The following is a 16,463-nucleotide window of genomic DNA, read 5'->3' on the forward strand; positions in this document are numbered from 1 at the left end:
AGCCTTCTGTTAAACTGAAAAACCCTAGGTGTTGTGGCACAGACAGAAACTGGTTACCAAGAACCTGCTTGTAGGGCTGGTTGACATGGCAATCAGAGTATTGTCATGTAATGCAGGGATTGGTGCTAGGATTCTAATGCTGTGGCTTCTCACTTTGAAAGGAGATAACAGCTCAAGTGTGAAGAGACTTACCCGTCTGACCTGATTCATATCCAGTCCTGGATTGGCTGGGACTCTCTCACTAAGCTGGTAGCTGGAGAAACAAGCCCAAGAGGAAATAAAAGGTGCCTGGAATCCCATCAGCTTTACCATCAAGTGTATCCTTTCTTAGTAGCAGAAATGTATCCTTTATCCAAGTTCAGTAAAATGTTGCCACCTAAGCGAGTTCTGTTGAGCCTATAACCCAGGGGGGATCTTGGGCTCCTGCTGTATCAGTGCAATATATTTAAGTATATTTGCATACAAAAAAGTTAGAAAGAATACATGCTAAATTAATGAGAGATTATTTCTCAGGAATGAGGTTAACGCAGATTTAAACTTTCTACCTTTACATTTCTCTATTATCACCTTTAAAAAACTCATATGCATTACTTTATAATCGGGGGAAAAAAGGAAAGACATTCAAATGGGAAGATACAGGCTAATATCAATAATGAAGTGGGTAGGCAAGTGATCTTTTTCCTTTTCACGTCTCAATCCTCGTCAACTTTTTAATGAGTATGAATTGTTTTTCCAAAACGAAAATTTGTTTTAAGAAATAAAAGAAACTCCCCTCAAACCCATTTCACGTCTTCAAATAAAAATAAATGCACAAATCCTTCAACATTGCAAGAAAAAAGTAGTTTATTTCTAAATCAAATTAACACAGGATTTGGACGATTTATTCATTAAGCAAACACTCTGGTAAGAATAAACTGAGCGCCTACTGTCTGGTAGAGACAATTCTCGCGATTTCCTCGCTTATTACGTCAATTTGATTAAAAAAATTTTTTTAAATCAAAGACGGTTTCAAAACACTCGTTACTTTCTAAAACGCGTGCCTTAAAACGGAAGGGATGCCACCGGTTTATCGCCTCCCCTCTCACGTGACCCTCTCTCACCCGGGGAAGCCATCTTAAGCAGCGCGTCATAAAGGAAACTACGTCTCCCAGAATCCTTGCGCTTTGCGTCGTGCTGGCACTTTTAGTGGCCGGGTCTTAGAGCTGAGCCTGTAGCCGGGCGCCATCTTTGACTCTGGCAGTTTTGGATTTCTGCTGGTGTTGCTGCTGAGAGGACGGCGGGCGGTAGCGGCTAAGAAAGAAGAAAGACGTGGCAGCAAGCGGGAGTCGGGGATAGTGTCGACGGTTCGGTAAAGTTTCTGTTTTCTGGTAACTAGACCCGTTTTTTGCTTCCCGGGTGGCTTGGGGCCGGGGAGGTGGGGGAGAGGGCGAGGGGAGTGGCCACGGCCTCCCCTCGCCCCTGGGTCGCGGCCTAGCCCGGGAAGTCAGAGCGGGTCCTTCGGCACCGCTGTAACGACCCCCTCCCCCACCTCCCGGCCGCTGCCGTCGCCGGGGCGGGCTGGAAGCCCCAGGCTCCCGCTCTTATCCACCCCACCCCGACCCCATTTCACCCCACCTCACCCCCACGGCGCCTGCTCCTTTTCCCAACGAACCTTCTTCCCCTCCCCCACATCCGGTGTTGGTGAAACTGTAGGAGCCCGGAGCAGCCCCAGGAAGCCGACTTGTTTCCCTACTCCCAGAGGAGAACTGACACTAGATTGCTTTCTTCGGGGGCAACAGTTTCCGTAGTTTAGCGGACCCCCGCTGCCTAAGTCAAATTGAGTGCCAGGAGCTGATTTTACCTACTCTCATTCCTCTCCAGGGTCCCACTACTTGGGAGATTTTCTCAAACTCCACACACAGAAAGCCACCGACCTTATTCCGGTATCCTACACCCCTTCCCTACCTTAATTACACTTCCCACTCCCAGCCCTCAGCATCGGAGTCAAGAGCAACAGGGACACTTCCGTTCTCCTTGTAGGACTGATGAAACCGTAATGAAGAACACCCCCTAAACTCCCATAATCGGTGCGGATTCCTATGGGGAAGGCCCATATTGTTGACATCTTCCAGGCCTTGGTTCTGGACCTTGAGGAGGCTGAACTAGTGATAGCGATGCTTTTTAGGGTCAATGTATGTAGGTATTGGGGGAAGGGGAGGGATCAACCGAGAAGGCATGGAAGTGGTTTAAAGCTAATATTTCAGTTTTTGCTGCTCATATAGAGTCCAACCTAGGAGTTACTCATTTACAGGCTGTAAAGCTTCTCCAGACTAAAAATGTCTGAAAACCAAGCATGGATTAACTCTCCATACGAACAGTAAATTGAAAATTCAGCTTGTGAGTAAAATTTAAAAATTTTACTCCCAAAGCATTTTTTTAGGTACCCACATTTTTTAAAAATTGTGTTACTTTTACTTAGAGTTGAAAGGCCTCAACTAGCATTTGCTGTTAATGACCAGTATGTGGAGTCTGATTTAGCTTTCCAGAATTGACATTTTGGGTTGTATTGCCAAATCACAGTTCTAAACGATGAATGTTGAATGATGCACTATGTTTTTGTTTAAATGAAATTTACTGAGAATAATTAACCTCAGAATTAAGGGAAATTGATGTTGCTATCATGAGGCAGCATAAAAAATACATATTTTAAAAACTGAAGACATTTCAAGCAGGTATAGTTCTTGAAGCAGAAAGAACATGAACCTGGGATTTGGAAGACCTGGTTTCTAGCTGCTACTGATCAACTCTATTACTCCGGGAAAGTAGGCTTCAGTTCTTTTTTCTATAACATGAGTAAATTGGACTGTTTGAATTCAGAACTCAGAAAGTTGGAAGGGATCTTAAAGCCCTCTGTGAAAGAGTTTGGGAATGTTCTCCATTGCTGTCATTTTTCCTCCAAAAATAACCTGGTTTGGAAGTCATTGGTCCAATGGGAATTTGACTCCCCATAGAAATTGGAGAAAAGGTAATGCAAGTAGAGAGGAACAGCTGTATATCTGTTTGAGGAGTAAACCCACTAACAGATTCTGGTACGAATTTCAGAGACATAAAAAGAATGAGTGTATGTACCTTAAGTGTACCAGTTTCCTCACTCTCTCCTGGCAGAAGATGTAGCACTTTTAGTGGTGCTGGGATTCTGGGATGTGTTCCTATTACGTCTAATACAGATGAAGAAGATGTGGTAGAGGGAAAGATGGTGGCAGAAGGACTGGATAAAGAGGCAAAATTGCCCACGAAAAAGAAAAGAAAGAAGGGTTTGCGAATTAAGGGGAAAAGGCGACGAAAGAAACTGATCCTTGCGAAAAAGTTTAGTAAGGATTTGGTATCTGGGAGGCCAGTTGCAGATGCCCCTGCTTTGTTAGCTTCCAATGCCCCTGAGCAGGATGAAGAAAGTCTTTTTGAGAGCAATATAGAAAAACAGATCTATTTACCTAGTACTAGAGCCAAGACCTCCATTGTGTGGCACTTCTTTCATGTTGACCCCCAGTACACCTGGCGGGCTATTTGTAACCTCTGTGAAAAAAGTGTTAGCAGGGGTAAACCAGGTAGCCATCTCGGGACATCTACTCTTCAGCGACATCTGCAGGCAAGGCATTCACCTCACTGGACCAGGGCCAACAAATTTGGAGTTACTAGTGGGGAGGAGGATTTTACTTTGGATGTACCTTTATCTCCCTCTTCCGCTGGAAGCAGTGGAAGCTTTGAATATATCCCTACTGATCCATTGGATAATAATGGAATGGGAAAGAAACGTGATAAATCAGTATCTGATGCCCTAAGGGCAGAAAGAGGGAGATTTCTCATCAAAAGTAACATTGTCAAGCATGCCTTAATTCCTGGAACAAGAGCCAAGACATCTGCAGTTTGGAATTTTTTCTATACTGATCCTCAGCACATCTCAAGAGCTGTCTGTAATATATGTAAAAGAAGTGTGAGCCGGGGTAGGCCGGGTTCTCACTTAGGAACTTCGACACTTCAACGACACCTGCAGGCCACACATCCCATCCATTGGGCAGTTGCCAACAAAGACAGTGGTGCAGTTGGAAATGGATTAGATGAAGCTGAGACTGAGAGAAATGATCTCTTGAGTGATACTTTGCCTGGAGAGAAGTCTACAGGCAGCCAGGATGTAACAGCTGAGGACCTTAGTGACTCTGATTCAGATGAACCTCCTGTATTAGAGGTTGAAAATAGAAGATCTGAGAGTCCTATTCCTGTTACAGAGCAAGACACTCTAATGCATGCACAGGAACAAGAAACAACATATTGTGACAATTCAATCTCAAGTCAAATAAGTCAGGCAATTATTCAAATGATTGTGGAAGATATGCATCCTTACAACTATTTCTCAACTCCAGCCTTTCAGAGGTTCATGCAGATTGTGGCCCCTGACTATAGGTTACCATCTGAAACTTACTTTTTCACTAAGGCTGTGCCTCAATTATATGATTGGGTCAGAGAAAAAATTTTCTTAACTTTGGAGAATGTTCAAAGCCAAAAGATCCACCTGACTGTGGACATATGGACCCATGACACATCCACTGACTATTTCATTGTGACTGTACACTGGGTCTCTTTGCAGACTACAACTTCTTCCAGTAATGGCAGGATCCCCAATTTTAGAAAGTGGGCAGTTCTCTGTGTAACAGGTTTGGCCAAAGACTGTTTGATAACCAACATTTTACAAGAATTAAATGACCAGATTGGTCTGTGGCTTTCTCCTAATTTCCTCATCCCTAGCTTCATCGTTTCTGACAATTCTTCTAATGTAGTACATGCAATCAAAGATGGTGGTTTTACCCACGTGCCATGCTTCCTGCATTGTTTAAATACAGTCATTCAAGACTTTTTCTGTGAGCACAAAAGCATTGAGAACATGTTAGTGGCTGCTAGGAAAACTTGTCATCATTTTAGTCATTCAGTCAAGGCCCGTCAGATACTACAAGAGTTCCAAAATGATCACCAACTTCCATGGAAAAATTTGAAGCAGGATGAAGCTGGCCATTGGATTTCTACCTTTTATATGTTAAAATGGCTCTTGGAGCATTGTTACTCAGTTCACCATAGTCTTGGTAGAGCCAGTGGAGTTGTGCTCACCTCCCTTCAGTGGACTCTAATGACGTATGTTTGTGATATTCTTAAACCATTTGAGGAGGCCACCCAGAAAGTGAGTGTGAAGACTACAGGATTGAATCAGGTGCTACCCCTAATCCATCATCTACTCCTTTCCCTGCAGAAGCTCAGAGAAGATTTTCAAGTTAGAGGTATTACTCAGGCCCTCAATCTGGTAGACAGTTTATCTCTGAAACTTGAAACTGATACCCTATTAAGTGCCATGCTCAAATCCAAGCCCTGTATCTTGGCTGCTTTGTTAGACCCTTGCTTTAAAAAGAGTTTGGAAGACTTTTTCCCTCAAGGTGCTGATTTGGAAACTTACAAGCAGATCCTTGCAGAAGAAGTTTGTAACTATATGGAATCTTCATCAGAGGTCTGCCGTATTGCAACTTCAGAAGCTTCTGGTTCCTCAGCCATAGTAGGAGCTGATTCATTTACCTCATCTATAAGAGAAGGCACCTCCAGTTCAGGGTCTGTTGATAGTTCAGTTGCAGATAATGTTGCCATTGGAGGCAAAAGCTTCATGTTTCCTTCTGCTATGGCAGTAGTGGATGAATACTTAAATGAGAAGTATTCAGAGACCTCAGGAGGTGATGACCCTTTGATTTACTGGCAGAAGAAGGTGAGCGTATGGCCAGCTTTGACCCAAGTTGCCATTCAGTATCTGAGCTGCCCCATGTGTAGTTGGCAATCTGAATGTATCTTTACTGCAAATAGCCACTTTCATCCAAAGCAGATCATGAGCCTGGACTTTGACAATATAGAACAGCTGATGTTTCTCAAAATGAACTTGAAAAATGTTAACTATGATTATTCTTCATTGGTTCTGAGCTGGGATCCTGAGAATGAAGTTATTCAAAGCAGTGAAAAAGAAATATTATCTTAATTTCTTTTTCTTTTCTCCATTTAAAATGGGCAACTTATTGCTATGTTACTGTGTCCTAATTGCTATAATTGTTACATACAGTTATACTAATTATTCTTTATGCACAATCTGGGGAAACCTGAAAACACAGAAAGGGCTGAAAATTCCTCAGAGGTAATATAATGTTGACAAAGTGGAGATTAACTTTAAGGATTTCATAGTAGTAACTCAGTGTAGCTGTCACTTGAAATTTTGTTTATACCAATTGAGAGAAAAAAAGACTTTTTTTAGTTAAAAAAATATAGTGCAGCATTGAAAGGCCTTAGGCTATTTCTGGCTGGCAGATTGAGCTAGTAATTGGTTTTAAGTAAAAATTTCTCTCAACCTGGGAAGTTTGATTGCTCTGAAACCAATGAAATAGAGAAAAAGCATACTAAACTGGCATCTCTCCCCATCACCACCATTTTTCTATTTCTTTAAAAACCGTGATTCATACTTACAGCTTGGCAAAAACAAAGTTCACAAAATTGTTTTATATTTGGGAATTTCTAATTGCCTCCTCATACTGGTCAGCGTTGTAATTTCAACTTACTAAGTGTGATAGAGTTGCCCTTTATAGTTAAGATTGGGTCTTTATAGAAAGGAAACATTAGAAAACAATTAGGAAGAAATTACTTTTAGTCTTTGAATTGCCCTTTTTAACTTTTATTGTAAAAACAAAGATTAGCTACTTTTATATAATTTATGGGTAAATGACAATAAAAAGTTTACAGAATTGAAAAAGATTGAATGGAAATTGGAATGAAAGCCCCATGAGTATACTGTGACAAACCAGTATCCCTTTCCCACAGAATGTTTCTCTGAATTTAAGTGATCTTAAATGTCTTTTAAAAATTATACTGAATGATCCATAATAGTGTATTCTTAACTTTGAGATTATTTTGGCCTTAATTCTTATTTAAAAATAAGCAGTCAATATTTTCATGTGTTAGGAATCATTGCCTCACTGGTAAAATGAGAGAATTGATCTCAATTGATCTTGTCCCTTTCCACTCTGGAAGTATGTTTTTGTGATTGAGTGGGAGGCCATAAATGATGACTTTTAGTAAAAGTCTATTAAAAGTTTCAGACTGAATAACTAATGTAAGATCCCAATTTTTCCTTTTTTTCATTTTAGATTTGGGGATATTCCCTGCCCAAAAATTTCCTGGAAAATTGACTAGTATTAAGTGTGAGTAAAAGGTGTCCACTTTTTTTTAAGTTTTGATTTTAGTTTTGTCTTGGGTAGTATTTGGCAAGATTTAGCCTAGAAATTATGTAGTATTTATTACGTGAGAATCAAAATTGCTTTGTTACTGGGCTGGTTCAAAATTTAGAACTCATTTCTATGTATCAAAATTGTTTTTTGTTTTTGTTTTTTGTTTTTTTGAAATTCTTAAATGGTAAATGTACCATTGTGAAATGAAATTTCAACTCCAAAAGTTTACCCTTTTACTAACTGGAGTAAATGGATAATTATAAAGTCTTTAGTTGAAGTCATCTAGTAAAGAATTTGGAACTAGGCTGCATAAGCAAGCCTTTGCAGGGCCACCATTGAATGTCATGCCAGTGACACTGGTGTTGCTATAACAGAAGGAAAACATCTTCCCTTATTAGATAGAAACTTTCTGTAATTTTGACAGTGCCAGTTCAGGATGACTATAATGCTGCTCTGCCTTCTACAGCTTGCTGCACCACTCTGTAGTTACTCTATAACTATACATTTCTATCTTTTTTGGTTAAACACTCCCTGAAGGTAATAAAAGATGATGTGATGATATACATACATCCACATTGTACACATCGATATATATGTGTAAGGATTTCCCTTCATCTTTATTTTGTGGGCTGGGCAAAATTTAGTGTAACATATTAATATACTTCATGATACTTTGGTAGAAGAGGAAGTTCACTATTTTTATAATGAACCCAAATTTAAAGCCTTTTGTAGTGTATTTTAAAAGGGAAAACTTACCCAAATGTTTTATTTCTACACATTTGTGTATGTGTGTGTGTGTGTGTGTGTGTATAAGCCAGTTAGTATATATGTATATGTATATTATACATAAAACACTTTATATTTTTACATACAAGTATGTTTTTATTATACAGATAATAAAGATGGGGGAAGGTTTCTGTTTTTTTCTTAATAGGTGAAGAAATCTTGAAGACCAGAAATTGGATCTTATTGAATTTTGGTGTTCTTTTTCTTTTTTCTTTTTCTTTTTTCTTTTTAAATTAATTGTTCGGCTATGGAAGATGGATTTTTTTTTTTTTTTAATCTTTGAATCTCAAGTTCATCTTTATATGAACTCTTTTTTGTTGTTTTTTTGTTGAGGAGATAACTAACCCTAGCTGTCTCCAGTTTGACAAAGGTTATTTGAATGGACTTAAATCTCTCAGTAGTTGGGAGATGTTTTAAAAACACACCCTGTGTTTGAATTGTGGCTGAGAGGTTTCCTTGGCAATGTGAGGAGGAAAATTCTTTCTGCCTCATTATTATTAATTCATGGATTGAGTGTTGGTTCGACCTACAGGCGTAATAGATTGGAACTCAGTGAAGACACAGACATTCCTGCTGAGAGCAACCAGCCAATGTAAGTGTGGAAATGTGTTCTTTTTTTCCCTGATTAAAGGAGTGAACATTTTTGTAATTTAAGGCATAATTTTCCTGGATCAGTAAGAAAATCAAAAAGATATTGTCGGGGCTTCCCTGGTGGCGCAGTGGTTGAGAATCTGCCTGCCAATGCAGGGGACACGGGTTCAAGCCCTGGTCTGGGAAGATCCCACATGCCGCGGAGCAACTGGGCCCGTGAGCCACAACTACTGAGCCTGAGCGTCTGGAGCCTGCTCTGCAACAAGAGAGGCCGCCATAGTGAGACGCCCACGCACCGCAATGAAGAGTGGCCCCCGCTCGCCACAACTAGAGAAGGCCCTCGCACAGAAACGAAGACCCAACACAGCGAAAAATAAATTTATTAAAAAAAAAAAAAAAAAGATATTGTCAACACGTTTTTTTCTTGTAATTGTTTATAAGTTTTTAGTCTTTTTGATGGAAATATCCCTACCCTCTCTTTTTTTGATAATATATGCACATTATAAAAAAGGTAAAAACAATATAAACAAGGTGGACTCTTCCTGTAATTCCACCTCAGAGAAAAGAACTGTTAATAGTTTATTGTGGCATAGTTCAGTGTCCATACACATAGCTCTGCCTCACCTTTTTTTAATGACTACATAGTGTTCCTTTATATGGATGGATGTGCCATAATATAATGTATCCCTGATTGATAGACATTTGGGTTTTTGCCATTAAAAACAGAAAAGTCCTGCATCCAAAAACAGCTCTGTACACACATACATGTGAACTATTTCTTTGAACCACTTCTTAGATGCGAATTTGTAGAATTGTTAAAATTCCCTAAAGAGATTATACCAATTTACTGAATTAATGAAGTCTTTTTGATTTTTAAAAGTTCTTAACACATCCCTTTGAGTGAAGATATTAATCTTTGGTCGTGTTGCTGATAGACCTTTTGCTATATGAATGTTTTTCATTTTATGTAGTGAAACCCATCAGTTTTATTATGGTTTGTAACTTTGGTATCATGTTAAGGGCAGGTGTTTTTCATCCTGAGCTTATAAAATAAAATAGCATGCATTTTTTTTTCCAGTACTTGGGTGGTTATATATTTTATATTAAAAATGTAATCTAAGGATTGTAATTATATGACATTGTCTCTCTTCCTCCCATTAAGCATTGTCAAATATTGCTTGCTTTTTTGTTCAGCATAGTTACGAATTTAGAATCTTTCTTACATAGTGCTTTTAGGGAGCTAAAGCCTCTTTGCCATGCTTGCATTTATTCCCTTGGAACCTTTTTGTATGAAGTAGTAATTGTTTTTTTCAAATGGGTAGCTAATTTTTTTGGTTAATTTCAAATGCCACCTTTTCCAGAAATTGCTTAGATTCTGTTAATCTTGTACTCATTCATTTGCCAATACTACATTCAAATGTTATTTTTCACATCTATGATAATATCAGGAAGCACAAGGCCTCTCATTCTTTTTAAGATTTTCTTTATTTTTCTCAGTTACTCTAGGGTATTATGATTGTTGCTGGCACATAGGAAATCTATTGATCTTTTAAATATCTTATTTTAAATTTCTTTAGTTGATTGTTAGATTTTATAATTTGCAAGCATATAATGTGCAGATACTAAATTTTTTACCTCATCCTTTCTAATCCTTATACCTTTTTTTCCTTGTTGCATGTACTGGACTCTGGAACAGTGTTGAATGATGGTGCAGACAGCGAGACTTTTTTTTTTTGCCTTGAGTGATTTACCTCTAGTGTTTTACCATGTCTGGTGTGTTGATAGTTTCTGATGAATTAGTACATTCATGCTAAGGAGGTTCCTTGTAATTTACAAAGAGTTTTTATTGGGAGTAGATGTTGTGTTGTAGCTTTCTTTTTTTTAAGCCATTTTAACTTTAAAAAATTTATAATTTTCAATCTTTTTTTTTCACTTTTTCTGTTTTTGAAATCTTAAGATACCATAGAGTTTCTGTTTTTAGCCCCCCTTTATCCTATTAATGTAATGAATTTCCCAGTATTAAACCATTCTTTGTCCTGGAATAAACCTTCTTTGATCATGTTCTTTTTTTTTTTTAATTTATTTTATTTATTTTTGGCTGCATTGAGTCTTTGTTGCCATGTGCGGGCTTCTCATTGCGGTGGCTTCTCTTGCTGCGGAGCATAGGCTCTAGGCGAGCGGGCTTCAGTAGTTGTGGCTCATGGGCTCTAGAGCGCAGGCTCAGTAGTTGTAGCACACGGGCTTAGTTGCTCCGCGGCATGTGGGATCTTCCCGGACCAGGGCTTGAACCTGTGTCCCCTGCATTGGCAGGTGGATTCTTAACCACTGCGCCACCAGGGAAGCCCCTTTGATCATGTTTTGTTACTCTTTCTGTATACTGTGGTTCACTTTGCTTTATTTAGGATTTATCAGCTATGTCATAAATCAGATACCCCAAGTAGTTGTTTTAAAAAGCAATGAACTAGTGCCTTTTCATTGTTTTGTTCTTTTTCTACTATTATTTAGTTATTTTTTCTAAATTTTTTTTTTCTGAAGTTAGACTACTTCCTTCAGTAATTTTTAAAAGAATTACAATGGCCGTAACTACTGCTAACATTTTGGTCTATGTTCTTCTAGACTTCTTCCTGCTACTCATCTTCACCAGCATTTGGTGGTATGTTTTTGGATTTTAGCTGAAGGAATTTGCAATTCCCTGTGATGTTGAGTATCTTTTCATATGCTTGTTTGTCATCTGTATGTTTTCTTTGGTGAGGTGTCTGTTTCGATCTTTTGTCCACTTCTTCCAGGAGTGTTTATTGAAAAGACTATCCTTTCTCCACTGAAATTGCCTTGCTCCTTTGTCAAAGTTTAGTTGGCTATATTTGTAATCTGTGTTAGTTTCCTAGGACTTCCATAACAAAGTACCACAAACTGGGTGTCTTAAAGCAACAGAAATTTATTATCTCACAGTTATGGAGTCCAGAAGTCTGAAAAGGTGTTGGCAGGGTCATGCTCTCTCTGAAACCTGTAGGGAAATGATCCTTCCTTGCTTCTTCTAGCTTCTGGTGTTTGCTGGCAGTCCGTGTCATTCCTTGGCTTATAGATGCATCGCTTTTTGAACATTTAGGTTTCTAGGTGGTTTTTCATTGTTAGAAGAAGATGGTGATGAACTTTCTTATGCACTGTTATTTTGCATATTTGTTGAATGTTAATCTCAGGATAAATTCTAGAAGTGGAATCGGAAGTCATAGGGTATGTACATTTTGAAGGTATGTTTAGTAACATAACTCTTCTAACCTTGGTTGCTGACTTAAAGGCTGGTTTTTGTCATGGCCTGCTGTTCTTGGATTAGGAATTGTTAGTGGGAAATATGAAGGAATTTGATTCACCCGATTTCAAATTGTAGATCAATGTTTCTGTTGTTGTTGTTGTTTCTGGCCGCATCTCTCAGCATGTGGAACTTCCCTGACCAGGGATCGACTGCACGCCCCGTGCAGTGGAAGCACAGAGTCTTAACCGGTGGACCACCAGGGAAGTCCCTAGATCAGTGTTTCTGAAACCCGATCTTCTGATGTAGGAGTTTGTAGAAACCCCTTCCAAATTCTGTCCTGTGCTCTTGTCATGTATTTTTACTTCTCTAGAAGCTTTCTTTCTTGAACCCTTTAGTGCGGGGGGCCAGGGTATGGCAGGGACTGAGGCGGGAGGGAATATTGGTCATTTTGCATAAGCACTATTTTATGGGTCAAGCCCTGAGAACTTCTTTTGCTCCTTGTTTGCAATTGGTGTGCAGCTCTTTGTCCATCTTAATTATTAGCTAGCTCTACAGATTTTTCAGGGGTAATTGTTTCACCAATTTTTCTAGTGAGTTTTTCCACATACTTATATACTTTTGAAATAACAAAAATGCTTGTGAAAATATTGGAACTTCTGTTAGATGAAAAAAAATCTGGTTTGTCAGAAATGTAGATTTAGCAAATTATCTTGTGTAAAATAATCCAAGTCCTATTAATAATCTAAACTGCAGGTCATTTATTGAGTGTGCAGTGCTTACCTAATTTATGCTGAAGCACCATAGAGAGTGCAAAAGAAAGAAGCATGGCTATTCTTAACAAAACTTTTACATTGTAGATGAGAATGTACAGCATTCACATCAGAATAAAATGTGAATCAGTTTTCATAAGGCTTTGTTATAGGAAATACAGACATATTAATACAATTAAAAGTTGGTTTTAACAATGTGTGATCTCATTGGTCAAGGTGATTTGGAGGAGAAAGTTGGAAGAATTTACCTGAAATACTTTTGTTCATTGTCTTCTCATTTTAGGATTACATTTAAAAGACAATTTCTGTGATTGAGTTGTCTTTTGGAAGATTAAACCCATTTCAAGAGGACTTGGAGCTGGTCCTCGCCTTGAGGAAGCAGTGGCTTGTTTTCAAGAAGCCACTTTTCATCTGAGGATCTACTCAGCATGCCTAATCAAGGAGAAGACTGCTATTTTTTTTTCTATTCTACATGTACTAAAGTAAGAATTGGCATCTCTAAATCATTTCTTTCTATGATTTCCCTAATAAAATTGGATAAGATTTTCCCAGTATACCAAATCATCTTTATGTTTTGCTTAGCTATCTATTATCTGCTGTCAGTTTTCTAGTAAAGGGTAGCATGCCTAAGGGAATTCATTCTTCATCATTTTTTTCTCTTCATTTTATGTTCTCCATATTCTCCAAAAATAAAAAGGTTCATAGCATTTAAACATCATTCAGTGTTCTTCTAGCTGTAATTAATCTGTTCAGGGTGCTTTTGGAATTAGGAGCACTTTTACTGTGGCTGGCCAACTTTGCTTTTATTTACTTTGTGTTAAATGAATGGGTAGGTTGTATTGTACTTGTAGAAATTGTCGTGGGTTGAATTTGACTTCTTGATTCAGATTTCCTGCTGAATACTAAAGCCACTCTTCTAAATAAGCTTTTGCAGCTTTATTGCTTTTTCTTTGTCAGAGCTTCCTGTTTTTCAGCTTGATTCTTCTATAGCTCCATTTAGATCTGTCTGCTATTTTCTGTTGTTTCTTTATGACTAATTCTATACTTGTATATTTTTTTCAAATATTTTTCTTCAATCATATTGGTGCTATGTTTAAAATTGTCAGTTTTGAGCAAAGCTTTGATTTTATATAGCAAATTGCACAATAGCGTTTTGTTTCAGATATTTTTTTTCAAAAATTTTTCTTAAATCATATTGGTGCTATGTTTAAAATTGTCAGTTTTGAGCAAAGCTTTGATTTTATATAGCAAGTTGCACAACAGTAGCATTTTGTTTCAGATATTAACATTGTATGAAATACATAGTGAAGTATGGAATTATACTTAAATTCTAATCTATTAACTTACTTTATAATTTTCCATTAAAAGCTAGTTACACAAGTCAGTATGTATGAAATGGTTTTGAAGATTAACAGTAAAATATATTTTTAAAGAGTACCTAATACTCCCACTTGTCTTTTTCAGCCCCATCTCTCAGCTTGTGTCATTCATGTTGTCAGATCAGATATAGGATGCTGTCAAGAAATAGGTTTTAGGAAATTAAAAATTTGTTGACCTCAGATTGTTCGTGTCATCTCATCTCAGTTGTTTTCTACTTTACCTGTCTCTCCTTACTCATTTGTGTTTGTCTAGATACCAAGAAATGTACAGTGAACATTTTGTCTGGCGTCTAGTTTGGTACCACAGTTCTTTTCTGTATTATTCTCTTTGTTTACAGGGTGACAGCTGTCCATTCCGTCACTGTGAAGCTGCATTAGGCAATGAAACTGTTTGCACATTATGGCAGGAAGGGCGCTGTTTTCGACAGGTGTGCAGGTTTCGGCACATGGAGATTGATGTAAGTTTTCAGTTTGTATTATAGTAAGTAGTCTTGTGTCCTGATGGGCCAATAAAAAAATATGGGGGTAAAAAACAGCATTTCATATAACATGTGGGTTAAATTTTTTTAATGACCTAGTGAAATTGCTCTCATTAAAATGTTCAGTTAATATCTAGATGTTATATGGTATGAATTAGTATCGTATTTCTTAAAGGTAGTTTGGTAATCTGTCCAAAGTGTAAAAGTTACATATGTATATTTGGGGAATATTTGTATGTTTATTTTAAAGCAATCTGAACTTAGAGAAAAGTTGCAAGTACAGTATTATAAAACTTTCTTCTAAGCCATTTAGGGGTAAATTACTGACATTTCCTATCACTTCCAAATACTTTCATGACTGTTTCCTACAAACAAGAAAGATACTCTCTTACATAACTGTGATACAACCATCAAAATTAGAAAATTAACATGTATGTATTATTTTCATTGAATCCTCAGATCCCATTCAAGTTTTGCCATTGTACTAGTGATGTCCTTTATTGCAGTAGGAGTGAGTCCAGAATCAAGTGTTGCATATAGTTGCCATAACTCTTCAGTCTCCTTCTGTCTAGAACAGTTAGTCTTTTCTTGCCTTTCATTGGCCTTGACATTTTTGGTAGTTTTAGGACAGTTATTCTGTAGAGTGTTCCTCAATTTGGGTTTATCTGATATTTTCTCATTACTAAATTCAGATCATGTATATTTGGCAGGAATATCACAGAGGTGTTATTCTTCTCATTGCTTACCATTGGGTGGCATACAATTTTAATTATCCCATTACTGGTGTTGTTAACTTTGATCACTTCATTAAGGTGGTATCCACCAGACTGCTTCACTATAAAGTTTTCCTTTTTGTATTTAGTAAGTATTTTGTGGAGAGGAACTTGGAGACCTTGTAATTATCCCATTCCTCATCAAATTCTCAAGGTTTTTTTTCTAGCTTTTTATGTGTGAACTCATGGTTTCCTGTTTTATTCAATGTGTTATATGTCACTACTTCATTTTTTATCCTCAGGTTGACTCAATTTGGGCCAGTAAGAGACTTTAAAGCTGGTTTTTGTGTCTTTTTGATGTTTCCATCATTCTTTGAACACGTCTTCACTTTGTGGCCTAACAAGATTATCCAGGTTCATCTGGTACTTTTCCTCCTCCAGTTGTGGAATCAGCCATTTCTGCAAGGAGCCTTGGTTCCTTCTAGTGTAACTGCTCCTGGAGTGTCACTGCTTCCAGGCATGCAGTGGACAGAACAGAGGAATATATAAATGTATATACATACATTTATATCATTGTTTATTACTTTATGTATTGAAAATCATGAGTTCACATAGATGCTTCCAATTTACCAACACTACAGGGCTTTGTCTAGTCTTCTTATTCATACTTGTAACTCTCTTCTCCAAAACTTGATTTCCATTGTTCTTAATCTTATTGATCAGTCCCCTAGTTATGTAAACTAGACAGTGTATCACAGCCTATTTCTTCCTCTCAGGCTCTGATGTCACATGAGGCTGCTCCTGCACAGGACGTCTTTCTCACCTTGTTTCGATTCTGACATCCTATACCAGGGCAGGCCTCCCACCTTGCTCCACTGTGAGGACTCCTTCCTCACCCTGCTCCGGACCTCTCTTCCCCACCATGGATGCCTTTTTCACATCCTTGGGCTTTGATACTCTGTGTTGGGCAGCCCTCCCATGTGAGATGCTTGTTTTCCTCACCCTGCTCATTCTCTGACTGTACCAGGACCCACTCAGAAGAGCCTGCCTTCCTCACCCCACTTGATCTTTGATGCCCATTCTAGGCTGACACTCCATGAGTATACCCTCCTCACCCTACATTAGGATCCCTTCTGCATAAAAGCCTTGCTCACCCTTCTCAGGCGCCAACCTTGTGCCAGGCCATCCTCCTACACAAATGCCTTACTAACCCTGAAA

General features: G+C 38.2%; 1 protein-coding gene across 18 annotated transcripts in view; it reads left to right on the top strand.

Moving 5' to 3' along the window:
• Positions 1 to 931: 931 nt before the first annotated feature.
• Positions 932 to 16,463, top strand: part of ZC3H11A (zinc finger CCCH-type containing 11A) — a 41,040-nt gene continuing 25,508 nt past the window's right edge. Inside the window, exons 1-5 of one of the 18 annotated variants that reach the window (XM_036842037.1) lie at positions 1,136 to 1,367; positions 7,197 to 7,250; positions 8,596 to 8,655; positions 12,958 to 13,156; positions 14,392 to 14,511. In XM_036842037.1, coding sequence (XP_036697932.1) covers positions 13,103 to 13,156; positions 14,392 to 14,511 — 174 coding nt within the window. In that variant the 5' untranslated portion in view covers positions 1,136 to 1,367; positions 7,197 to 7,250; positions 8,596 to 8,655; positions 12,958 to 13,102. The other 17 variants (XM_036842040.1, XM_036842030.1, XM_036842061.1 and 14 more) reach the window with 17 other exon arrangements.

This window comes from Balaenoptera musculus, chromosome 1 (assembly GCF_009873245.2).
Source record: "Balaenoptera musculus isolate JJ_BM4_2016_0621 chromosome 1, mBalMus1.pri.v3, whole genome shotgun sequence".
NCBI lineage: Eukaryota > Metazoa > Chordata > Mammalia > Artiodactyla > Balaenopteridae > Balaenoptera > Balaenoptera musculus.